Source organism: Lepeophtheirus salmonis, chromosome 4 (genome assembly GCF_016086655.4).
Source record: "Lepeophtheirus salmonis chromosome 4, UVic_Lsal_1.4, whole genome shotgun sequence".
Classification (NCBI taxonomy): Eukaryota; Metazoa; Arthropoda; class Copepoda; order Siphonostomatoida; family Caligidae; genus Lepeophtheirus; species Lepeophtheirus salmonis.
The window spans coordinates 30,268,860-30,296,742 of record NC_052134.2 but is presented as its reverse complement, the minus strand read 5'-3'; the positions used below and the strand labels follow the sequence as shown (position 1 = coordinate 30,296,742).

General features: G+C 34.7%; 1 protein-coding gene across 4 annotated transcripts in view; it reads left to right on the top strand.

Annotated features, from left to right (window-relative positions):
* The window catches only part of Cdep (Chondrocyte-derived ezrin-like domain containing protein), a 99,249-nt gene that overhangs the window by 57,167 nt on the left and 14,199 nt on the right, over positions 1-27,883 (top strand). The window contains exons 5-10 of one of the 4 annotated variants that reach the window (XM_040710921.2): positions 2,426-2,549; positions 2,619-2,706; positions 11,922-12,074; positions 13,825-14,066; positions 15,541-15,629; positions 23,258-27,692. In XM_040710921.2, coding sequence (XP_040566855.1) covers positions 2,426-2,549; positions 2,619-2,706; positions 11,922-12,074; positions 13,825-14,066; positions 15,541-15,629; positions 23,258-26,676 — 4,115 coding nt within the window. In that variant the 3' untranslated portion in view covers positions 26,677-27,692. Of the gene's footprint in view, positions 1-2,425; positions 2,550-2,618; positions 2,707-11,921; positions 12,075-13,821; positions 14,067-15,540; positions 15,630-23,257; positions 27,693-27,883 lie in introns of those variants that run through there. The other 3 variants (XM_040710920.2, XM_071887815.1, XM_071887814.1) reach the window with 3 other exon arrangements.

The window sequence follows — 27,883 nt, the reverse complement described above, 5'->3', positions numbered from 1 at the left end:
TTGTATTTTGTGGTAAATAAAGTAAAAATGGAGACTCACAAACACATAAAATTACAGGCTAAATATGTTTATAAACGAATTAAGGTCTTAATTTGAGTGATGTGCACTGTGCTTTGAGCAAAGCAGGTCTATTCTATGTTTAATTTTGAACACTGCAACTCGAAGATCATCCTTCCCGTGAAGCCGCGATCTGTATATATTTTGGATATAACTTATTAAAGAAGAAGTATTCTCATATAAATTAGTTGAACCAAATGGTATAAGTAAATATAAAGCTGCTGTAGCCAGGAGTGGGTACTCATTAATCACAAAAACCACGAATTCCTCAAGTGTTTTAGAATTAAAATTTAAGTTTGATAAGTGCATCTTCCATATCAGAAGACAGATGATTGTAATGGCAGGTAGTCAATTTGTTTGTGGCGTATCTAAAAACAATATCGTATCCCCATATTAAAATTAACCAAAGTCCTTAAAATTGCCCTCGTGAGCTTTGAAAAGACTTAGAGTGAAGCCTAAACTATTTTTGTAATCCGTAAACATGCCATATTGACGACCTATATGTATATTTATACATATTTTGTTAAAACTGTCACTTCCCAAGGGAATAAATTTACGGACAATACCTTATTTTTTTCATTTATTTCATTGTGATCAATTGACGAATTTTAAAATATCATTTTTTTTTGACATAATATTACTTCATATTATGTCCACTTTTTTTATGTCAGTACATAAATTTATTCCTGTTTATGAAGGTTTTATTAAAGACCAAAGGAGATCTACATGCATAAATGTATATCTGGCAATTAGTGATGTAGTTATAGAGATCGGTCTTGGTCTCAAAATGAATTTTTATAAGTCAATTTCCTTTTATATCGATCCTTCAGACTTTCAATTCATTTGGTTAAAATTAAATTTTCCAAATCAGAAAAATATTTTTTTACGTTCTAGAGATTGAAAAGTGCTGGTCTGGTTATTTTTTCAATCCCCTCTCTCCTCTTGGCCCCCTAAAGTATTATTTTGGTCTTGGAGAAGGGATTCTTGTACACAAGAGTGATGGTAATCCATATATATTGTATAATAAAATCTCTCCGTTTGAGCATTCCACATATTCTGAGTTCGACGTAAAATGACATGAAACTTTGCCTCGGAACTCAAACAAAATTTAACAATCCCAACTCTAGTTAGAAATATATCCCCTCCTCATTCCCAAGGCATAGAATTTGAGCTACTGAGTGGTCCACTGAAATAAAAACGCACTCCCAGATTCATCGTAGGCATGAAATGGTCCTTGAAGATATATCCTGTTACTCCGATTAACCCTCTTTCCATAAAGCGCCAAGTCATCCATACAACAGTCTCCAGGCCCATAAACACTGACTTGAGGATTAAGTCAAGCCGCTTCTACAAAATACATATTCTTATAGACAAAATGAAGGCCAAAATGGGCAGCCCGCCCACGGAAGAACATTTCTGTTCGATTTGGAGTCCCATTGTAGCCGAATAGTATTTTACTTGGATAAGAAACAATGGACTGTCCACAGATCCCACAACATCCAGAACGAATTATGTATGGCCGCAGAGAGATTTAATGTCCCCAACGTCTTCAAAACCAAGTTTCCGGCCAGCATTGCCACCCCTGGGATCATTCGGAGAAACGGCAGTGTCATCCTCCCTAACCATCTTCTTTGATCATAGGTGGATTATGAGCACCGACAGGTGCTCTGAACTTCTGTTTGACCAAGCGCTACCTTGGATAAAAGCTGAGGCCAATACTGTCCAGTTTCTGTTTCAACAAAACTAGGCCCACTCTTACAAGACCTACAATATCCATAATTTGTTGAAAGAAGATATGGCGCCCTTTTTGGACCCCAGACCTGGCCTTCTAACTCCTCCGATATAAAATCCCATGGATTATTTTTTTAGGGAGAGTTGGAGAGGACGGTGTCCGCCAATTCTCACAACAGCGTTGACGACTCCTTGAAGACTTTCATCATAAAATGATGAGGCAAAGTCTCCCTTGTAGACGTTGTCAATGCCAGTTAATCCTTTGTGTTTCGTATCGAGCAAATGATTGGAGAAGATGACGGACACATTAAATGTTTTTGGTTTTTTTTGTATTATTGGAACTTGTAAATAAAGTTTCAAATCTCTACTTGCTTCATTTATTGATCAAGATACAGTTAAAGGTGCTCCGTATTTACCTGAAATACCCTGTATTAATGTCCGGGGTTTCCCTGATATATTATTGTATACAATGAAAGAAAAAATGATAAATTTGTTAAAAGAAGTCTTTATTCCAGGTATCAAGGTTCCATGTCTCCATCCTAGCTTATACTTACTTGACGTAGAAATAATTAAAAATTTACTCTAAATACTCCAAATTGGAGCAGCAAAAACTGATTTTTTAATTATTATTTTTCAGCGGAATGTGGAGACTATGTTATAGAAGACTATCCGGATCATACATACTTATCATCATTCAAATTTGTTCCTCAACAAGATGCGGATCTTGAAAGGCGGATTATGGAGAATCATAAGAAACATGTGTAAGTTTATTACGAAATATCGACGAATAATCATTCATATTTATATTTTTGTCTTTCTCTCCAATTTAGTGGACAATCTCCTGCGGAAGCAGATTTGAATCTTCTCGAAACGGCACGACGTTGTGAACTCTATGGAACCAAAATGCATGCTGCAAAGGTAATAAAAAAAAACCCCAGTAATTTTAATTATCAAATATTTGTCTCAAGTAGTTTTATTTTATGAAGGAGACCAAACATTCTATTTTTTCGGACATGTACTTTTTATATATATATTATACTCACGAAATGCCCAGTTTTATGAAAGGCATGTGGAAAGTCCACTCACAACTCATTACCACATGTGAAGTAGTATTTTCTAACAAAATTGTCTCAATATCTTTCAAGTGCGTAGAACGCGCATAATACGTTTAAACATAAAAAAATATATTTTTCAAATAAAGTAACTTTTGACAAATTAATGAGATAATCGATACGCCATAAAATCCAGAAAGACGGACAGCTGACCACAGAGAGAGCTAAGGTCCACACGTCTAAAACTAAGTATTGTCATGCCCCACCTTTTTTGAACCAAAAGTGAAGGTGGTTGCCGCGAGGTACTCTGAACTCCTGTTTGACGAAATTATACCTCGGATTAAAGCTAATGCCAATGGTGTCGAATTCCTATCTCAACAAGACTCGGCTCCCTCTTACAAGGCCCCCAAGACACAAAAATTGTTTAAAAAAGAAGGTGTTATTTTGACTCCCACACATCTTGCGTTCTAACTCCCCCGATATGAATCCCATGGATTACTTCTTTTAGATGGAGGCAGAGAGGAAGGTCACACAACAGGCCTCCATCATCAAGTACTGTGACAAAGTATCAGCCACGGATATTTTTTTTAAATTCCTGCAAATCCTTTAGGCCTCCTATTGAGCGAATGATTGGCAAGGATGGAATGATTTTTTTCTTTTGTATTATTAGAACTTGTAAATTTTAATTCCAAGCGTTTACTTGCTTCTCTTATTGATCATGATGCAGTTAAAGATGGTCTGGATTTACCTGAAGAACCCTGTATTTTATTTAATTATTGAATTTTTTTGTTGATATATGTATGTATGTATTTCCTACATATTTTATGTTGGAAAAAGAAATCGAGACCAACTCTCTATTACCACAGTTTTTGAAATGTGTCATCTTTAAACTTCAAGCTTTATAAATGGGTTTTTTTTTAAATAACAACTGTCATCTCTTCGTTAGGCTAGGTAGTTCTGGGGCCGCCCTCGTAGGTTGCTTTTTTAATTATGGAGTAATATGCCAAGCATCTTTGTCAGCGGCTCAAGTGGGAGACAAATTATATTTGTACAAATATTAATCAGTTGGTCTTTATTTTGCCTACTGCCTTATAGCTTTGTGTATCCCATTAACAGGAAATCTGATAAAACATATCTGGATAAAAAATAAATAGCAGTTATTAGATGGGTACTGATTACAAAGTAGTATCCAAAAAATGAAGAAGTTGAATGTATATAAATGTGTACTTAAATGAGTTATATGGAGTATATACTTAGTCAAAAGCATTAAATCCACCTCAACTATTTTATCCAAATAATTTCCTTTCTTTTCCCCAATGTTTTGAAAGGAAAATGAACCATTTCCCAGCCCCTCTCCTCTCTCTCTCTTCTTTTTATTATTAATATCATATTTGTCTTGGTTTTATTCATATTTTATATTTCAAAAAAAGAAAAAAGTAGAAACTTTTTAAAAACTCTTTAGCTTTTTATATAACTGGGTGGTCCATTGAAATCATCTAAACACTTACTTATGCAATAACTGATAAAACTTGAGGGATTGAATTTAATTCATATTTCGATATATTTAAGCATAAAAAATAAAACATGAGCTCTATAGCTTAAGTACAAGTCGAGAAAATGACACTTGAACGTAATCGACGAATTTCATTCACGGATTCCAAACAGTTGGTTGTCTCTAGGACCACCATCTACGCCGTTGGCAAGTCCAAAACGTTGGAGAGGAAGAAGGGCTCTGACAAAATTGCCAAACTGGACCTGAAGGAGTAACAGAAAACACCCTCAAGTCCATGTGGGTCCATGCTAGAGATCTCGGAGTTTCACACAAAACTGTTCAGAGAGCTATCAAAAAAGTGGGTGGAAAGAACTTTGTGAGGGGGGGAGAAGCCATCTTGGACACCAGCAATGAAAGAAACTCTCTTTAGCAAGACTATTTTGAATGAGTACTTTTGAACTCTTTTTTTTGACCATTTTGGCCTCCTATAGCCCGTCAAGAAGGCCATTAATGACGGTAACGGTATCAAGACCAGCTTCAACAATATAATAAAGAGCAACATTCCATTCTGGCCCAAAACAATGTGGCCACCATACATACCAGATGCGAACCTGCTTGACTTTTCCTTCTAACAGGCATGTAAAGGCTTCTGTCGATGTACATTAGAAATATATTAGGCCCAAATATATAATTATCAACTCTCAGAGCTTCCAGTGGGGAATTGAGGACGTTATCAAAGTAGATTGAGGCTGTATTGTAGATAAGAAATGTAGACGCACGTTCTTTATAATGTTTAGTTAATGTTATATTTTTTATTTTAATGTTCCTTTAATTGGTCAAATGGAGTTGCTTGGATTAAATATAACTAAGAATTATAGTATTACATTTACTCTATCTTATCTAGGAATCTTTTTTGTAGTCCACATACATACAGTAAATAATCTTCTCTAGGAACGACCGGAACACGAACCTACGCAGATTGATTTCAAGACAATAATTTCTCCCAAACGCGTTGTTATTTGAACTACGTTCTTCTGAAACTATACTTGTTCAAATTCCAGATTCAAAATGTCCAGTTTTCAATAACGCACCCGGCATAAATATTTAATTTACTTTATTTCCTAGAATTATTTACACAAACAAATTTTAAATGAATAATATTAACTAAAAATGTATATATTTTCATATGAATTAGGAGAAGGAGTGAGATGTAAAATTATTCGTCAGAATGTCTGGATATTAAATTTATCTTGACTTTTATAAGAGAAAATTGATATTCAATATCAAAACAGAGAGAGAGAGAGATACAGTTTCTATAGTATCTTCTTTGCGATATATTTGAGAATTTTATTATTTGGAGGAATAAAAATTACTTTTTTAGGTGAAGTCAGTTTTTGATTATTTTTGCTCTAACTAATTTTATAAGAATCCAAAACTCAATCACTGAAGAGACAAATGAGATATTATAACACTCAGTACACAGGGGGTAGCTGAAGTTTTCCTCGTATAGGTGACTTCCCCCATTATCCCTACGCTGAACTTCAGTATTTTAAAACCTGGGGATTCTTTCATTTTTTTTTTTTTTTTTTTTTTTGTTTATCTTTAAATAACTTTGAAGGTAGATTTTTTAAAGGGATAGTTATTTTTTACAAAAAATGCAGAATTTAATAAGCCACATATCGTATTTTATAGTTACGGGAAATCATCTGTTGATTAAGTAATTAGTTAATCAGTTAAAATTGGTGGTTATTCCGGAATAAATCTTGTTTCAATTAACCTATTTTGAAAAAAATGCACTAATTTAGAATTTTTACATTATTATCTGTGGACTTATTGGTCGTCAGGAAAGTCCTGTGTCCAATATTCATGTTAAAATAAGAAAACGAAAATAAATCAACATGGTAACTCTGACAATTTGAAGAATATTTTGGAGGAGAGAAATAATAATGCTCATGACGTTTCATTAGATCAGCTACAATCAGCTGTAACAAGAGAGGAAGGGATATAGGATATAAATAATTACATTTACTAGAATGAATCCGAACCCAATTCTTCTATGAGTCCAATTATAACCCGCCAACAAATTCTCTGGGTTATGTTTCATCCTTTATGAGCACATACATATGTTCCATCAGGTTTTGGATATATTTAGGAAAGATTCTCACTACCCAGGAATTAAAAAATAATAACAACTCTTGAGGAAAAGAAAATTAATTCTTAGGATTTCAATCACTGCTTATTGGCGTCTTCTAATATTGACTATCAAAATGAATTGAAAAAATTGTTTTGGTATATCATAAATTGAAGAAAATTAACTGATTTTCATAAATTGCACCATTAAGAATTCAATAACTAAATTGCAAGGAATCAAATTCTATAGAAATTATATCAAAATATCTTTGGAAATATTTATTTTCGACGACAAACGCACGTTCCCCACTACTCCAACGCCTCTGGAATAAAACCATGCCCACTTTCCCACTATTTATACAGTCTGATTGCCACCCATTATTAAAAAGATGTTATTTTGCCGTTTCCTGTATGTATTATTATTATTTGATTGATGGATGGATGATCAGGTATCTAAATATGATATATTTAATAGGAAAACTGCTGTGTAATCATTTTTTGTGCAACTGTGGTAACTGTAAATTTTTTTTAGCACGAACTCATTTAGGTTAACGAAATCAAAGAAAATAAGTTTTCATGTACATCTTTTTTTTCTTCATCTTCTTAAAAGTACAATCTATGAAGTTAATCATATAAGTGATGTAATTATCTTCTTTTGGAATCAAATATTTTATGTGGCACTCTGTATTATGTATGTAGAACTTAGTGAAGAATCTATAATGACTAATGATATATTTATGCACGGGTATATCTCGAATTGCATGTGCTTTGGATACAAAGTGTCCGTTTACACTATTAGGAATACGAGGTATGTTGTTGTTATATTTTGGAACTATCTTTACTACAGAATTAAATTGTTAGGCGATAAGTACAGGGTCTTGCTAATAAATTTGGAACAAGTTTAAGGGAACCAAGATCAATGATGAATGATTTGAAAGCTTTAACGGACTTAAAGACCTCTAGAGCGTCTATGGAACAGGTTGATTACGTCAAGGCCTCCACAGAGTTATGGTAGGTTGCACAGGCCTCCCTTCCAACTTTCCCTACATATAAAAATCACAAGGATTAAGATCATGAGAGTTGGAGGGACAGGTCTTCAAGTCCCAAAAATGAGTCACATTGTCCTTCAGCCATTCATCTACAATCTCATCCATATGGGCGGGGCGGATTCCTGTTTGAAGGTGTACCTTCTGTCTCCAGTCACTTTGTCCATCCAGGGCTTGAGTATATCCAAGTAGGTCTCTTTGTTCACCTTCTGCCTTGACTTGAAGAAGTATGGTTGCATTATGTGATCCTCACTACTCATGACGCCCAGGATCATTACGGTGGCTGGGTTCTTTGTTCTGAACACCATGGAGACTTCAAAAGGTTCTTTACATATCCATCTGCCATTCATCTGTTTCTCTTCTTGTCAAGAAGGAATATCTTCTCACCTGAGAAGAATACCAAATATCCTCCAGTGTTATTCAAGGAAGACAGGATCTTCCTGGACATTGCCTATCTGGTGAGCTTTATTGAATCTGTTAGCAGATTTTGCACCCATAGGACGTAGCTTTTGTACGCTAAGTTATCATTAATGGCTCTGGAGATGGTACTGCGATGCACGGAGCGGCTTTTGACAAGAATTGATATGGATTTGCCTGGTCAACGTCGGTAGACCTCTTGAACCCAGCCAGGAACCTGGGGTCCTTTTTCTGTCATTCCTGGGACTATGCTTGGCTATTTCTTATACATAATTCTTGTAAAACCTTCTATTTGTGAAAGGAAGAAGTAGATATTACAAAGCGTTTATTTAGCCCTTGTGTCAGTTTCTGGGTCAGGTTGAGCCAGAATATGGTGATCCAACAAAGACGAAACATACATATGTACTAGTCTAAAACCACCTAATTTCAAATAAGTAAATTTTGGACAAAGAAATGAAGCTATGTTTTTAGTGTTGAAGAAATACATGAGTATGATGTTACAAATTGAATTCAAAAATAACATGATAAAGTATCATGGACTAAGGATAACTTACTAAATCAGCTTGGGATCAAATACTTATACCTTTTACTATGTATATAGATAGCTGCCTGGAAATAGTTGAGCATTTATTAATGAAGGGGCTGTGAACGAAGATACGAGGGGGGAGGGGTTTTGAAATGCGAACAAAATCTAAAAAAATATATGTACCTGCATAAATTTTTGCACGGGTTTAAACCACGAAAACCCCTTCCTCATGGATATTGCTCTTAATCTAAGGTATTACGCTGTATTTATATATTTTTAAACGTTGTAGGATGCTCTAGTTTTTCTTAAAATAATTAATCTTCATTCCATCGCCGCTACGCATGCTGATAAAATCAGTCATTCGTTGAGTAATTGCTTATTGAGGAAATCTATAAATATATATATATGTTTCTGAGGTATTTTTCTGAAAGAAAATTAGAGGCGAGGATTTAGACTATTGTACATTTGTCATGCTCCTTAATTCAATCCATGGGATCAAATCTTTATGGTGTCTCTAGATAAAAACCATTCTAGAAAATAAGAAAACCACAATCCATTTTTTTTACTTTATACATACAAGGCAATATTTTATGTAGATATTTGAGTTAATTTTAGGAATTGTATTCAAATTCCTTTTATTAATTATCTTTTTTTTGTGATAAATAAAGTCAAAATTGGGACTCACAAACACATTAGGCGCTGTGGATGCGGAAATAGGGTTATAAACGAATTAAGGTCTTAATTTGACGGATATGCACTGTGTTTTGAGCAAATCAAGTCCATTCTAGGTTTAATTTTGCATGCAGCAACTCGAAGATCCACTTCCCGCTGCAATTTGTTTTTATTTTGCATATAAATTAATACGGAAAAGGTATTTTGGATGAACCAAATGGTTTAAGTAAATCTCAGCTGCTTTAGCTAGGCAGTGGGTACTCTTTCATCACAGAAATCCAGAATTCATCAATTGTTTTATAATCAAAATCTGTTTCTAGTGTTTGGTCAGATGAAAGTTCGATAAGTGTATCTTCCATATCAAAAAACGGGTGATTGGCTGTGGAAGTTAAAGGGGACTATCCATCTATATTTGTGGTGGAACACTATCTTTTAGGAAAGACTTTTTAAAATGATGCAGAAGAGACTTGTAAAAAAACTAAATTTTTGATGCCACAATCTAAGTTCTTTTTTTCTTTTTTTGGAAAGCATATCCTTACCCTTTCCGTTGTGACCTCCGATTCCCTGCTCTAGAGTACAAGTTAATACTTAAGGGCCACCCTAGAGTACAAGATACAACTCATACATATGGAATATATAGATAGATGAATGGTTTGTTGGTTGGTTGTTAACCATGCCAAATCGGATTTAAATGGAGGGAAATGAGAGATGGATTTATAATGACGTTGTTATTTATAGTTTTGATTATTATCGTCGTTGTCATAATAATTATTATTTATGGAGCTATCAAATCCGTTAGTTATATTTAACTCATTATATACATATTAATATACACCACCTCCTTTTGGCTTTCCTCCCATCCTCATCACTATATATTTAAAAAAAAAAACCATTTCATATTCCATATGTGCATGATATAACTATGGCTTTTATTATTTATATATATATAATCTTTAATTATAGTAGTACATGGGAGGTTTGATAGTAAAGGGAAGCAGGGGTCAGTTGCGACAATCCCCTTTGTATCGAAAATCAAAACAACTACATCCACAACAAATACACATTGCAATCTATATGAATAAAGTAAAGTTTGTGTGCCTGTTTGAATATAGGACAGCGAGTCACCAGATGCTCTGTATATTGTGATCCATGATGTACGAGGTTCGTTTGAAAAGTCCATGCAAAGTCCGAGAGATGACGCGTTTCAAGGTTATTTTTAGTTAGTAGCATCTCTTGGAAGAACACATGCCAACTTTCACTACAGTGCACCAGCTCACACCTCGGCAGTTGGTGTCGCAAAATTCATGGAAATAGGGTTCCAAGTCTAGAAGCCCGCCGCAATCTCACGCCCCCTCATTCTTCTGTCATCCATCACCATATCATGGAAATCATGATTTCTGGAGTAGTCACCTCAACATGTGTCCCTTGTGCTCATATGGGCTCTCCCAAAATTTTGAACCCACTGCTCAAATCGGAGTTGAAGATTCCCCATAATGTTTATTAAGCTTCTTTTTAAGTGTTCAGAGGCGAGTTTTGCCTTACATTGAGTAAGGTTGAATCAACACACATAATTATTTTTCATCCCTTTCTTGAAAATCACTTCATTTCCTTGTTTCAAACGGATGCCAAACAGAAAGAAAAAGAACGATCTGGCTATAAGTTGGCGTGTGTTCTTCCAATAGATGTTACTAACTCGACATAGCCTCGATACGTGCTAGTAGTTCCATCTCTCCGACTTTGCACGGAATTTCCAGACGACCCTCGTATATCATTAACATATTTTGATCAAAGAAATAATCTTGTATTCGTGGTAATAAAATATTGCAGGGGTGTGCATATAGCATTGGGTGTTTATACAGGGTGCATTCCATATAGTGGCCCGGATGTATATATTTTTGATTTAAGAAATAATAACGTAGTCGTATTAATGAAATATTGCAGGGGTATGAATTTATACAAGTGGTACAATATCTGCTTCTTTTTTTTTTTACTGGATCTCTTATACCATAATTGAAGACGGGATGTTTGTAAAGAAAAAAACTTAGAATAACTATTTAAAAAATAAGAACGGTAAAGCGTGTTGTGCTCTTTCTTCTTTTTTGATCATTATTTTGTTATTCGTGGGTGTGTTAACATATCCTTCTAAAAAAAAGAATTCTCACCTATCATTGCTATAAATTGTTTTTCTAATGCATAATAAAAAAAATATATATATATATGTTTTTAAATATAATTATGATATTTTCCCATCACTAATGTTATTTTAAATGTTGAAGGTTCTCTTCTCTATAGGAGTAATTTATTTTCTCCTCTCAAAATCATATAACAGGTAGCTGTTTAGACGATTGTTTTAATTCAGTAATACCATATGGTTCATAATTAGTCTAATTTTTGAATCTAATTTGATACTTTTTCATTGTTGCAACACTCTCTGGCTACAGGGAGTATTGCAACATTTGACAATTGTCTTTCTAATGGAATTTTGTGTTGAGAGGGGGGGTGGGAGTGATAGGGATTGGTATAATCTTTATATGAATTTACAGGGGCGTCCGTAAGATTATTTTATTTATTTGTTCTTGGGATGGGGGACTTTGTTTCAGTACAATTTCAAAAATTAAATTTTTTTTTGGGGGAAAAAAATCAAAATAATTAAGGAATCTTATGTTCAACGATCCCTGATTAATTGACTCTATAACAAAATGTGTTGCAATTCCTTACATAATATATATTTATGCTTTGTAATTTATGTCTAATATTAAGTCTTAAAGTAATAATAAAACATACTTATTTGATTGTAGGATCATGATGGAATGCCTCTCAACTTGGCCGTTGCTCATATGGGTGCTGTTGTTTTCCAAAACTATACGAAAATCAATACTTTTTCCTGGGCCAAAATCCGCAAACTGAGCTTTAAACGCAAAAGATACATAATCAAATTACATCCAGATACAGTAAGTCTCTACATTCATTTTAGGATCTCGGATATCGTCCGAAACTTTGTTCGATTCCTTTATCGACTAGGTCAATGCCGTTTTATTTTATTTAACTGTAACTAGACAAACGAAGATTTTTTCCAGGACGATTAGGAGACGAAACGTTACAATTTTTTTGAATGTTTCGTCTTCCTTCATCTCTAAATGAAATCAATAAAAAAAGGAACTTTTTCACATCATCATCTTCGATTTTTTTCAAATTTTGCTCATATTTGTATTAATAGTCAAAAACTCATAAATCCAAAATTTTAGCTTGTTTTTGTCCTCCAGTTCAGGATTTTGAGGTTCTGTAATTTTCGACCTCCATGTCATCTAACCTATTTTTAAATCGCTGTATTTCGAATGTTTTTGAAGATATCGATCTACTTTAAAAACCCTTTAGTATATAATTGTTTTATTCTATTGTTGTATTTCACTCTATAAGACAACAAAATGAGTTTTACCCATAAGGTCACAAAGTTTTTAGAGATACATTTCATTCTCTTAATTACTACATTCTAAAAACAAAGCATATATAATGCAAAAACTTTATTATAATATTTAATATATATATTCAGAAATTTGCTCTATTGCACACATTTTCATCTGTAGCATTTAAGTGCAATCGCATGCATCTCTAAAAACTTATTGTATATGGTTATCAGATATTACAAATTAACATATAAAAATTTGAGTGAAATTGTAAATTGACTTCTTTTTTTTTTTTAGGTCAAATTATTGACCTGTTTACAATACAGGTAAAAACTCACTTTGTTGGCTTATACAATAAAATAAAACAAGAGGGATTTTTTTTTGGCACATGCAATAATTACGCATGCAGCTTAGTGCTAGTATTTATTCCTTTTCCTCTTGAAGGAATTAAGTAAAAAAAGACGTAAACTCCTATTTTTCAACCAATCAATCCTCCCTCATGTAGGTGTTTGTCATGAAAATTGGTCAGAATCAGAGATTTTTAATATTTGTTTGGAATCGAAACTTTTAAATTCTTGGTTTGAATTAGACATACTAAACAAAAATTATATGTGACTGACATACTTTTTATGCTTTTTGCTTTTTCCAAATAACTATTATAAATTAGATCTTTAAGAAATACGCGTTTTTATCACTTTTTGACGAATCAATACGTTAGGAACGTTGGAAGGTTAAAATTAAGAATGTCGTATTTTTTCTCTTGTTTCATGATCAATTGATTAATTCTATGTTTGCAATTTCATCCACAATGATTTTGAGCCAGTAGAAAAATATCAAACCGCTCAAATCAATGTACATAACACTTTTACTGAAATGTTCCAGGCTTAACAAAGAAATCCCGTTGTTTTTTTTTTATTCAGAATTGGCTTTTTTTAAATTATTATTATTTATTTACTATATTATGTGGAGTCCCCATAGCACTTTTCAAGTCCTTGTTTAGCTTGAATGGCATTGCTTCCCATCACCAAGCAGTGTAAAATTAAAACACAAAGTTGTTTTTGATCACACATAGGACAATAACTAAGAAACTAAAGAACTGATTGTCATGAAATTTTTACAGCTCTCAATTAAAGCTTAGTACTAAGTGAAAGGGAGAATAATTAAAAAATATAGAGCTATCTGCCCGTGAAGCCTGGAATTTTTCTGCCATTGGGTTATACTTGGCTTTAGGGAGTCAAACTTTGGGTTCCTGCCGTCATTCTATAATAAAATGTATTTATTTTATTTCCTTAAGCAGGGTTGCTATAGAGACACTGTGGAGTTCTATTTCGAGGATAGAAATCAGTGTAAAAACTTTTGGAAGAAGTGTGTAGAGCATCATGGATTCTTTCGTTGTACATCCTCAGGAATACGAGCCAAAGAACGAGAAAAACGTCGTATCATTCCTCGAGGATCTTCCTTTCGATACTCGGGTAAAACTCAAAAGGAGATGCAGGAATTTGTTCGGGAGAACTTTGTGAAGAGGCAATCATTTCATAGGTATATTCAGTTAAAACTACGGGGTGCACCAATTAATTGGCTATTTATTAGTAATCAATAAAATGCTAAAAAGTATTTTGTGTGGTGTTGCTACTACTGGTTTGTATGACCTTTGCTTTAAGGTTATGTAACATTTTAAGATAATAAAAAATATTGTTAATATTTTTCTCTAATTCAAATGTAGTTTAACGTAGCATGAACATGCTAGTACCGTGCTGTCAGTGAGATTTTATAGTAAATTTGTCAATGACAATTTGAGTAATGTTTGGGAGAAGAGCAGGTTTGCAGTCATGATGTTTCATTACATAATCTGCAAATAGAAATGAAAAGAAGGAGAAAAAAAATACAAATTCCTCTGTATATCAAGCAAAAAAATTACTCTGATATCGATCCTCAATTCGACTCTGAGTCGAACAAAGACTTATTCTTATAACCATGAATGAAAATAGTACAATAATGGAAGAGATTTTTGTAGATCCTACCTTACTATATATTGTTATTTCTTTCAAGCTGATCAGATTATTATTTCATTCTTGAGGAGGGAACATATTATGCGTATAAACAATAAAGTGGTACCACAAATGTGATTGTTCAGGAATGACGGAGAGTAGCAGTGAAGAGTTATAAGTAAAAGTCCTTGTTAGACTCTGAATATAACGTAGGATGGGCATCTGAGTAATTCATGTGTATATAATTGCTAGATCCGGAGTGTATTTTCTCTCTATTTCCTACTCGGAGTTAATGTAATGAGAAGTCATGATAGCACAGCTACTCTCCTACAAAACATTCTTCAAATTATCAGGCTGACAACGTTCATATTGTGTTTCTTTTCTTATCATACTCGTGGAACATATTATTTTCATCTATAGCCATAACAACTGACATTTGCTAGAATTACTCGGATTTCAATCCTTCATTTTAATCTACGTTCAACAAAGACTAACAATTATCATTCTACAACAAATCTTCAGGGTAACCCTCTGTCTTTTATGAGCACACACGGATGTGCAATGAGGTTTTGAATATAATGGAATATATTTAGGAAGGGTTGTTCACGACTCAGGCATGAAATAATAATGGCAACTACTAAAGAAAAGAAAATTCATTCCTCAGATTACTAATTCTAAAGAAAAATGGAGCAGCTAAAAAAGATGACCGGATTTACATCACTGCTTATAGCTCTCAGCGCCATTCATGAGCACCCCCACTTAATACTTTGATGTTTCCACCTTAAGAATAATGATAACAGCTTTCGAAAATAACAACCCTTGCTCAGCTCATTTATTACAAAAATAAATTGAGTTGCTAAAAAAATCCTTCGGGTTACCAACTCTAATTCAAAGTATTAGAGCTATTTAAAAATTGCATTTAGTATTCTGTGGGAAATAACTAACTAAAAAGTTGTGTATTGGTGCATCCCTAATTAAAACTAATTAGATAATTTAATCTTATCCTTTTATTTTCTACTCTCTAGACATGTGAGGAACTTGCATTCAAGCATGGGTAATGTGAGCCAAAGCTTCTCTGCTCAACCCCTTCTTCCTTTGGGAGAGGCTCTTGCTGGTAAGACAGGATATTCTTTACATTTATATAATTTTACATAATAATATGTTCTCCTCCGTAACTAACGGGTTGAACTGTACACTCTGTGCACACTGATGCAAAAAGAAAAGTAAACTCTTTCGCTTGCAGCAGTTTATTATCTAATTTGTTATTTTTTATATATATACAGTAATTGTTGTTGTTATTGTCGAGAGGGAGTTGAGTGAGTGAGTGGAGTTTTTCACATTTTTCAAATGACTGTTTTCTTTTATTTATTTGTGGCTTCTCATCATGATATACTCTAGAGAAATTCATACATATATATAAATACAAATATATATATGTATGTCATACAAAAATGTAAAAAAAGAAAGCAAAACTTATGTGTTGTTTTCTTTTCTTACTCCTCTAATTATTATTGTTATTACTTTTATGTAAAAAAAAAAAAACATATTTAAATAAATATGAAATGTGTTTTTGCGTAGCTTTCTTTAACTCTTTTACTACTTGTAAAGTACCATGCATATTAGTGGTAAGACCGGGTCCAAACCCGAATCCCCCTTCACCTCGTTTTGTCATCACTCATTTGTTTTAGACCAGGGATGTCTAACCCTTGGTCCGTGAACCACTACTCATTCTCACTTCAAGTAGTATTTGTTTGCATAATTGTAACAATATCATCAAAACGCGTGGAACGCGGATAATACGTACACACCTTGAAAAATATTTGACTGGTTATCTCGTATAGTATGAAAATCTAACGGCTGGGGTATCCGAAGGGAGGAGGGCTGTAGCCAGTGATGGGCAAGTTAACTGATCCTTTTAAGTAGTTAAGTTATAGTTAATTATTATTTTATTTTTAATAAATAGTTGAGCTACAGTTAATGTCGAATCTATGAAAATTAACTAGTTAAGTTTTAGTTAAATTAACTCACCCGATCTTGGTTAAGTTAAAATTAATATCGATATTAAAAATTAACTATTTAAGTTAGTCCATTGATAAATTTATCAGGGCTTTATAATAAAAATTATTCTGTCGGTCTCTTTGGCTGGGATTTTCTCTACTTCCAATTGAACGATCAAGAAAAAAGTACAGATTCAAGCTCCCAACAACTTCTGTTTTGATGCGAAATATCAATGCAAGAGAAATTAACTAATAAAATGGAGGTAAAAGAAGGCCACAAATATTAGATTTTTGATTTTTATGTAATTTTATACAATATGTAAAATTATAAAAAATATCGTAAACAATATAAAGACGATTTTGTGTGGAATGACCCAGTTCCAAAGTTTGACAAAACAAATAGTGTTGACACAGTGTTGAACTAAATAATCGGAGAACTAAGGGTTATTTCAAGAAGAAGAAAAAATTGTATTTCAACTGAGAATAAAAAAAATTAATATAGCTTAAACTAATTCACTTAATCAAGTTGAGTTAAAATTAAGATAATAATGCAGTTTAAAAAATTAACTAGTCAAGTTCAAAGATAATTTTGATAAAATAAAAATAACTAGTTAAGTTAAAGTTAAAATAACGCTGTTTAAATAATTAACTTTTAGTCTAGTTAAAAGTTAATTAGCTAAAATTATTAACTTATCGAAGTTAAGTTAAGTTGATTTAACTTGCCCAACTCTAGTTGTAGCCCTCCCTAAATAAAGGATTTTCTTAAAAATTACCGCTCTGAGGGGGAAAAAAAATGAGAAAACAGAGGGGGAAAAAAGATAGAATAGGTTCTGTGATCCATTAAAATATTTCAAGTGGTAATACGACCAATTATGTTAAAAGGTTGGACATCCGTGTTCTGGACTGATTTGAACCCCGATATTTTGGTCCCAACCGTAGGCCAAATTTTAATCGTTTTCGAATCATGAAAACATTATTTCACCACCAATCTATGGATTGAAAAAAACTTATTTCTCAGTTGTACAAATATGACCAATCCAGGTCATTCAACTTCGTATGAGGTTATTGTAGTGATGTTCATTTTTGTTATAGATAGATGACACCATCAAACATTAATCAATGGGATCCGTCTAGACCGATTTTTTTGTAATACTCATCCAAACCGAATTTCCACCCCGGTTTGGCCTTAAGTGACTTGTTTTAGATCGATATTTTGGTACAGAACGCGATTTTATAGCATCGATCATTAGATTTCTACCCATTTATGAGTTGTACAAATCGTGGGTTCAGGGCATAATTGTCGTAATTCAAAAATTTAACTAAAAAACGAGTGGTCCATTAAAATCTGAACACTTGAAATTTTAACCTTCAACAAGAAATAATCAATTTATTAACTATATAATGTCAAAAAAATTAATACAACTAATAGATGTGTATCTGTGTTCTCTTGATCATTAATGCAGCCTCCCTCAGCGGCAATGACGTCTTTGAGGCGGCGGCGGAAGGCCTGGCACTTGCTGTGGATGTAGTCCTCTGTCATGACGTCCCAGTGCTGGCTACATGTGGCTTTGGGGTTATCTGTGTTTGGATGACGGACCTGTCGAAAGGCACCCAAAATGTGTAATAGAGGGTGTTAGTATTAGGACTGTAGTGGGTCAGAAGTGTTAAAAAAGTTCAAAAGAACTCAAAAGAGTCTTGCAATGGAGGAGATGGGTTTCTTGCATTGCTGATGTCAAAAGTGGCCTCTCCACTATCACAGGGCTCTTTCCGCTTACTTTTTGATAGATCTCTGGACATTAGTGGGAAATCCCAAAATCTCATACCTGGACCCCCTTATGGTATTGAGGCCCCTGTCCTGACTGTTTTCCTTAACTTCTTCGTATCTAGTTTGGCCTTTTTGACATCGCCCTTCTTACCATCCAACGTTTCGGACTTGCTGATTGCTTAGACACTGGTCCTAATAAAATACAACGTCTTGGAGTGCGCAAATGGAAATGCGTCGATCACGTTCCTTTTCTCTTCTTGTACGTAAGCAAGAGCGCTCCGGTTTTTTTTATTGGATAACAGTAATTCTCATAGTGTTGGGCTTCTGTCTGGAAATCCTAGACCAATCTGAGATTGTTATAATTTGAACTATTTCGGTGTGACCAGTCTCGAAGTATAATTATTTACAAAATTTAATTGTTTTTAAATGTTGGACTGATTTTTTCTTTCTCGATATATGGACTGATTTTTTTTGGGTTTCAATCTTTGATCTACGGACTTTCTCCCCATTCCTGATATATGAGCTGTACAAAAATTATTTATGCGACGCATTTAACTTCATATGACGTCATTGTTGATCAATATATAACGGTTGTAGAAAAAGTAGTGAGACCTGCATCTAAGTATTCATTGAAATACTGATAATTGATCAGGATTGTGTTGTACATAGAACATTTTATTTTATAATATTGTTTACTATAATTATGAATCTGGCTATCATCAACCTCAATGACACCCTCCAACCGCCTCCGGAATCCCTTCTACATATTGACAAAGTAGTCCTTTTCCTTGATCCTCCACTGCTGGTTAACGGAGGTCTTCAGATGATCAATATTCGGGTGGCGGACTTTGCAGGCCTTCTTCTCCATTATTAAACAAATGGAGTACTCCAGTGTATTCAGATCTGGGCCTTGAGGGAGCCGAATGTTCTTGGTCCAGAAGTTCAGCTGCTACCCATCTACTCTTGTACAATATTAGCAATATGTGCTGGAGCCCTGTCCTGCTGAAATACATATGTGGCCTTGTTTGGCTTTTCATGGTCTTGGTGATCTGTGGGACCATATTTTCCTTCGACATCTTCAAGTAGTTGGCCGTGGGTAACTTTTATCTAACAGGAAAGCAAATTGGAGGCATTTTTTCTCTAGTTTATGCCACAACCCCAAACATCATAACAGAGGCCGGACGTTTCTTCTTGGTAACTGTAGTTGTTGTCAGCCTTGCCAAAGTATATCACCCGATAATTTGGCTTGTTGTAGGCAGGATCAACGGTAAAGGTCTTTACATCAGATGAAAAAAAGTACCCGGTTGCTGTTGTGATCAGATCATTCAAAAGTTGTTGACATCGCTGAAGAAAAGATTATTTGTTGCCTCTCAATTCTTCGAAGCGACCTTAATCCAGCCTTTTAGATGGTGTTCCCCCACACTAGACCGATGCACCTTCTTCTTCCTGGCGTACTCTGACATTTTCATCGTTGGGTTGACCTTAAGGGCCTCCATAATGCCTTCAGGCTTGACTTAAAGTGTGTATTCCATTCTTGGCTTTGTCCTTCATCAGACAAACGATTTCTGAACTGACAAACTGTTGCCATGCTGACTTTTAAGGGCGGCTTCATGATATCCGAAGTAGTCCTCATGGCGCGGTTTAAATTGCCTATGATGGCTCTTCTTAGCTTCATCATGACATAAACATAATTTTTGTTTACATCATGTACATCAATCAAAGCCTTAGAATCTAAAATATTCAAAAATTTATTTTTAGAAGGTCTCATTACTTTTTTCTACAGCTGGAAGACTGAATTTTTAAATGATACCGTTTTTTATATGGAAATGTATGGTCAACATTTAAATTTCGATGAAGACATAAATAGTGATCCGTGTTGGCTTAGAAAAAAAAATCAAGTATTACCGAACGCGTCGTTCCTCTATTGTATCTCAAAACCTTTCGTCCATAAAGAATCAGAACGAAGGAATAAAATCGGCTAGCGAATTCTTCCCAACTATTGAACTATCATTCAGTTATTGTTGAGTATTGCCAATAGCTGCTTCAAGCCACCAATGTTCATAGCTCTGATTATGGAGGAAAAGAATCAAAAAAATCAACAGCTAACAACAAATATAGTGTACTTTTTTTGTGTTAGTAATGTAACGCCGTACAAACCGGACACAGTACATAAATACATTCATTGCTTTTTATTCCTTGTTGTTATAAGTTGCTAAACTTCCTGTTTGTTCGTGTGTTGTGTTGTTATTCGTATGGTTACGATTATTATTTTTATTATTATGTAATTTCGACTACTTTGGGGGAAGTTACTGCTCCTTCCTTCATTGTGGTTAATTGAAAATAATACGAAGAAACTCCACTAACAAACAAATAAACACAAAAAGTGTTGGGAAAAGTGAAGTTAAATCCAAGTTTCTCTATATAGAGATTGATTTAATCTAGTGGTACATAACTTTTTTTATCTTCCATTTTTCAAGAGTAACATTTAAACAACATGTTTTGCTAAAGCACATTTATTTAACAAAATCATCCAAAGATAGTGCTCTGCACAACTTTTATTCAATAAGTGAGCTCTCAGCTCTAATAATGACTAGGACTAAATCCCTTGCAGGACTTGACTATGTAGTCAGACTCGAGCTTAGTCCACTCCTTATTGATGAAAGCCTCTATAGACTGTAAACTCCTGTGAGGAGTATTAAATACCCTCTTTTCTAAACGCGCCTAGATAGAGTAGTCCAAGGGGTTTGGCGTCTGGAGGTGAGGGGGGGGCTACATGTACACGCGGAACTCCGTCTTGAATGAAAACAAAGTTGTCCCCGAAATTTTCTCTGGGCCAAAGGTTGGACTTTCTTTTCTAAAAGCTCTAGAAGTTGGATGTAAGCATTTGCATTGAGCTGCTCCTTCCTCTCCACAAAAATGGAGGGTGGATTCCACAACGCCCAAGATTATGGTTCTGGCTTGATTTTTGTTTTTAAGACATTCCTCACTGAAGTTGAGACATTGATTCGATGTTCGGTTGAAAAAATATATATATATATTAGAAAAGATAAAAACTTGAGAGATAATATGTATTGTTGTGATTTTGCTCAAATTTAATTCAGCCTTGAAAATAATAAAATGTGTACCACTTGATAAGATCAATCCTGTACAAACTTTGGGTATAGTGGGGTTTGATATATTGCGTAAGAGCGTCTACATATGAAGATAGATATGGTTATTAAATCAGTTTGATTTTCAACTTGTTTCGAATTTCGATTATGGGTATTTATGAAAAGTTGTCATATGGTATGCAAATTACCTTTGCGAAATTTCATTTTTCTACGATGTCATCTTTAGGTTAACATATCTTGTTCAAAATTTGAAGGGAGACCAAAGTTCTTTTTTTTTTGCCAATAATTATTAAAATACAGCATTAATCATTATTTTGCTTTAATTAAGTATAGTAGACATTATGTATTATAACCTAAATAAAACAAAAATAAAGTGTGTTTTTTTTAAGCTGCCCTATGGAGCCAAAAGAAAGAATAACATAGAAATTTTTTGATCTTTCCTTTCTGAAAATGTAAAGAAAAAAAAGATGCGCTCTATACATGGATCATTAGATCCTTTTTTACTCTTTTTGTAGGTTAAACATATATCAAAATTGTTTCAAACAAATATCGATGATGTCCTCTTGGTACCTACATATATTGACTAAGTAAAGAGTTTTAACCTTTTTCATAATTTGATTGAGATGTTCGACCTAAAGATGACCGCGGTAGACCATGTAATTTTTATAGGTCATTTTCATACCCCAAGGCTACTTTTCCGCTATACTTGTAATCGAAATTGAAAAAAAAAAATTGAAATCAAACTGGTCTTATGGGTATATTGTCCATCCTTGGCTAAACAATGATTCTGCAAAATTTTCATTTCTTGCCAATAAAATAGTTATTCTGGGTTTTCTGTTAGTTTGCCTTTCATGGTGGATGTACTAGATAAAAGTTTGATTTATATTTTATTGATGAATAATTGATTTAATTGATTAATAAATTTTTAGTCGATATTTTTAATGTTTTAAAAAAGTTTATTTACTTTTTTTTCTTCTTTTACTTCTAATATATATGATGTAGACAACGAGGAACTTTTACTCTGGCTTTAATGTCAAAAAACTTTTTTTGTTTTGATTTACTTTTCGTTGTCAAATAAACTCAATGGCTGTGACAAGAACTTTGGAAGTCTCATGGTTGATAATTAGAATATATTATTAATAGATATTCCTGTAATAGGTGAAGTTAAAAGTTTGGAGGTTTTTTCGCTATATTTTAACGATAAAACTAAGATAAATGTCGAAAAATTATTTTCGACGATTCCCATTATTTTATCGATATTTTCGATGATTTGAATCGTGGCGATTCCAATCATTGAAAATGTCGATAAAATAATGCTGTTGCTTTCGATACTGTATTGGGTACATATACATCACAATTTATTTAACACCTTTTCACCCTGGTCTTTGTGACAATAAAGAATATATCAAAATTTTTCTTTTATGCTTTTATTTTTGAACACTGTAACACACAACTGACGTCACCAAACATAAAAGTGTGGATGAACTTTATTTAAGTGTGCACACTTAACCTCTCCAACACACTTCAGGCTTTTTTTTGTGCAATGTATTAATTGTGGGATATAGTTCGGAAAGGATATCTAGCCAAAAACGCTCAGATATTTTTACTTCACCTAATTTATTAAGTATGATTTATAAGGGCTCTTACTCACAAAAAACAACCAATAAAAATAAGTTCAGTTATGTATTTATTTAGTACTTTAACAGGACCTATAACTATTATGGCATGCATTTAATCCGAATACTAACACATATTTACTAATAATCACTTTTTTCTTTCTTTCTTTTTCTTTTTTCTTTCTGTCTGTCTTTTCATGCTGCTTTAACTAATAATCTACACCGCAACAAAACAACGCATAATCCAACCTTAGCATCAGAAGATAATCTTCATTTTAATACGGGTCCCCGCCTCCTTCCTCCCCAAAGAGGGCGTGGAGGCTCATTAATCCCTCCACCTGTCCTTGTTTCACATGTGAGTGAGCTCCGACTCGATCCTCTCAACTTTGACTTCAAAGAAGAGGAAAATGATGATGAAGATGAGGATTTGCTCAGAAGGGGTATTGTGGGCTCTGGGATTGTGCATCCTGACTATGGTGCATCTGCAGCTGTAGCCACACAGCCTGTTTATAGTGTTGTAGATAATTTGTATAATAATGAGAGAGGAGGAAAGGACCCTGCCGCTGCCCTCTCTTCCTCTAGTGGGGATCTGCGACCTGGAGAAACTTCTCTGCAACAGTCCTCGACTCTGCAGCAGACTCCCCAAACATCCCTGTATCGCCTCAATGTGGATGACGATGATGACATTGATGAAGAGGACGAGGCCTCGGATGATGAGGCTGAAGAAGAAGTGGATCGCTGTATTTCTTCTGAGGATAATCTGAGTCATGATTCCTATGATCTCATTGATAAAGAGGAAGAGGGCAAAAAACGGTTTGTCTCACGGAATCGACTTCCCACTTCCGTTGCTTCACTGCCAAACACTCTTCTACGGAAGGATAAAAATCACTTTGAAAAAGAATTTTATCGCCAAGTGCATAGGACTCTACCTCACCATTATAGAAGTGATAAAAAAGAGAGGTCAAGTCCAGAGGGCATTGTCATCTATGATGATTTTGGAGAGGGTGAAGTCTACCCTCCTCCACCGAATCCTCTTTCCGTCATAGAGAATAATGAGGACATACAGAAATACAGAGTTCAATATTTCTCTCTTCCTAGAAACAATTACGATACATACTTTGTTCAACAGCCAATCAATCCGACTTTTAACCGATATTTTGTAAACGAAAATGCGTATCATTCTCGAACCCTACCTCGAAGTCGAAATGCTCCTCCAGAATCATCAACAACAATGTCTAGTGGGATTACTCTCCCTAAAAGTTTAAATGAAATCTCAAATAATCTCCTCTCTCAATCCGTTAAATCAAATATCAATTCTACTTCCAAGGAAAACAATGTTAACAGTACAAGTAACATTGGAATCCAGGAATGTTCCTCTGGATCTTCTTCCTCTCATGCATCTCCCAGAGTGACACGACCTCAGACTTTGGACTTTGCCTCAGCTAAAAATGAGTCTGCATTTTTGAGAAATAATATCGACGAAGACTCGAGCTCTGCTGTGAGTGGAATCTGTCCTGTTTCCAATCTACCACCCACTCATCACCGTCACACTAATATCCTTGAATATAATTATGCCTCCTCCTCAGATGTTCCTCAAACGCCTGAGAGTGCTAACCCTTTTAGAAGAGACTATATCGATGAGTTGGAAGAAGAGAGGATATACGATGTTCCAGAAGGGATTGAGGGTGTTGACAAGCCCATCGTTGCTCACAGAAGACAATCCAAGCCGAGCCGAGTTGTCTCATTTGCTCCCCTAAATAAATATCACAAGATCCAACATCCCGTTCCCCCTCCTCGTAATGATGTACATGGTGCTCCATACCCCAAGCTGAGAACACAGTTGAGTGTCGTAAAACCCGGACTTAGACCTGAGATCTCAACTGAGAAACCCCCTCCTATCATTGCTACTCCTACCAATAGAAACTTATTACCAATGTCCTCTACGGAGAGTGAGTCTATTTCTGCAAGGTCAGCTCCCACTCCCCTTACAACTGGCTCAAAAAACAGACTTTTACCTAGTCCTCCTGAAGAATCCGAATCTTCCTTGACTGTGCTTGACTCTGAAAGTGTACCCGCACCCCCAGAATTTGCTTCTATAGACAGTAGAGATAATCACTCTAAACCAGCCGCTGGTCTTGAAGATACGGATGTCGATGATGAAGAGGGCCTTATTTTCTCTATGAAAACAGGGGTAGCCTCGGTTTTAGTAGAAGAACCCCCTCCTATAATTCATCAGGACAATGCCATTCTCGAGGGCATCATGGAAGAGGATGAAATCTATGAGGTGGCCATTGATGGAGACATTGAATTGGAAATAGTGGATGCAACGAGCTCAGAGATGTTATTAAAGGAAGTGATTCGAGTACAAGTAAATAAAGATGAGGAGATCCCTTCTCAGACCCTGAGTGCTCCACCCATTTTTGTAACAGAGAAAAAAGTGGAACATTCGGGTGATAGTTCTTCTTCTACAACGACCAAGGATGACGGTACTTCGGATTCTGCTATCAAAATGGCTGAAATGTATGTACGTCTTGGAAATGGGTCCACCGATAATGATGATAGCAGTGTCATTCCAAATATAGAAGATGAAGTAGTTAGTGATGGTGATAGAACTCCAGAAATGTTGAAGGAAAGCAAAGAGGAGGAAGATGAGAGGACTAGAGGAAAGGAAAGCGAGAATTCCTTCAACATGACGACAACCGCCTTGGTTTTTCCTTTAAAAGAGCATCCTCAGACTGTGTTTATCGAGTCAGAAATCATGGATCTTCCTTCTCCTCCTCTAGCTCCCTCAGCAACGATCATCATTGCCTCTTCTCATCCTCCACCACCTCAACTGAGTTTCGATGATGATGAAATTACAACCGAGGCTGTGACCACAGTGATGGAGCGATCCACACCCACATCTTCTGAGATTGATTTATCTGTTATACCTCCTCCCCCAGATGAGCCTCTCAACTCATACATAATGGATATGGGTGTGTGTGGCTCTTTTTCTCCCTATCAACCACGGGCTCTTTCCCGGATTTCTGAACGGAGTTCATTCGAAAGGGAAGAAGATGGAGATCTCACACCCAAAATAGAAGAGGATGAGAACAACTATCATACGACTCTTTCAGATCAAAACTACAGTATGAGTGATGATGCCAACAAAAGCCTTAGTTCGGATATCCCACCTGCTATCATGAAAGATGACTCTCCTGGCTTTCCCTCCCCACCTTCCTCCCTTGAGATCCATCTACCACCTCCTACCCATTCTTCATCCTCCAAAGAGGCACGGAAGAAAAAAGAAGGCGTTCAAGAAGAAAATGATCCTCAAATCGAGGCAGACTCCTTTTTCCTAGAAATCACGCCACCAGACTTTGATAGGAGCATTCTCTCAGATGACGAGGGAGAAGAAATGGACAAAATTATACCCTACGATATCTCCCTGTCTAGCAACGAATTAAAACAGGGAAATGTGGATGTAGAAGAGGATAACTCTTTGTCACTACGGGAAGAGATTGAAGAAGACTCTTTGCACCATTCCATGGAAATCCTGGAAGACGTTACAACAGAAGATCACTTTGAGGAACTTCGTCACGAAGATGAAGAAGAAGAGAATATCACCCCATCACCCCCGCCCCCACCGTCACCACCGGTCCCTCTGCAAAGAGGAGGAAGAAGAAACTCTTGACTGACTCACTTTGTTAATTGAGGAAACTGATTCTTTATTTACATACGAGTATATGTTATGTATATTAAAGCTTTAAACCAAGTAACGAAGTGCGGACTTTAGCCGGAAGAGATACTATGGTTGCAGCTTTTAACATTTTTAACTTTTCATATGACGTCATTTGTTATTTTTCTTACTGACATAGACTGGGATATAAAAGAGGGATGGATGATTAATGAAGCACGCCGCACACTCTAAAATTGCAGTGGGGAAAGAATAAAATTATTTTATTCCTTAATTTTTACTTTTTTAGGATTTAGACCAAAGAGAAGAGACACATTAATTATTTATTGATTATTACTTATTATAATAATTCATTGGGAATGTATAATTTAAGGTTCAATGGGGAATTATTGTCAGAGGTGGGAAATTGGACTCGAGACTTGACTTGGACTTCATAGTTTAATTATAAAATATATATTTTTACATTAATGATATATGAAAAAATAAGGAAGAATAAACATCATCATCTTTCAATTCGAATAAAAAAATTAGTGGGTTTGCAAAACTCCTTACACTAAAAATCACCTCGAATATATTAGATAATAATATAGCCAAATATATTAGATAACATAATACAAGTGGGTCCACAGGAGGTAGGCTGGAGGGACTGTTGCTCCCCCCGCCAAAAATAAAGGAATTTTGGTTTTTAAAAGAATATATAATAACTCCTAATTATATCTGCAAATAATAGCTAAATAGTACCTCTGTTCTGTGCACCAATATATTTTTTAGCTATTGCTCACGTGGTTCTTTGTTTCGCTACTGGTTTTAAAGCTTTAATGTATATTATTCAGGTTTTTTTTAATGATTCGCTGCAATTCTATTACATATGTATTATATTATATATATGTAAGGGACATATAATCAATAATTATTAAAGATATGAAGAAGAAAAAGGTTGTTATTAGGTACATATTATAGTTTCGTTACTTTATTTGAAAATTCTGATGATTAAATACATACTTTCTCAATAACACGACGTATAATAATTAATTAATATGATATTATTATTATATACAATAAATAAACCCATTTTACATACTAATAATTCATTCTTATAAATATAATAATTCATACATACATATTTATATTTCTACATACACACCCCAAAATTAAACCACCAACTCCCCACAAAATTCGTCATAAGAAGATATTACTCTCAAGG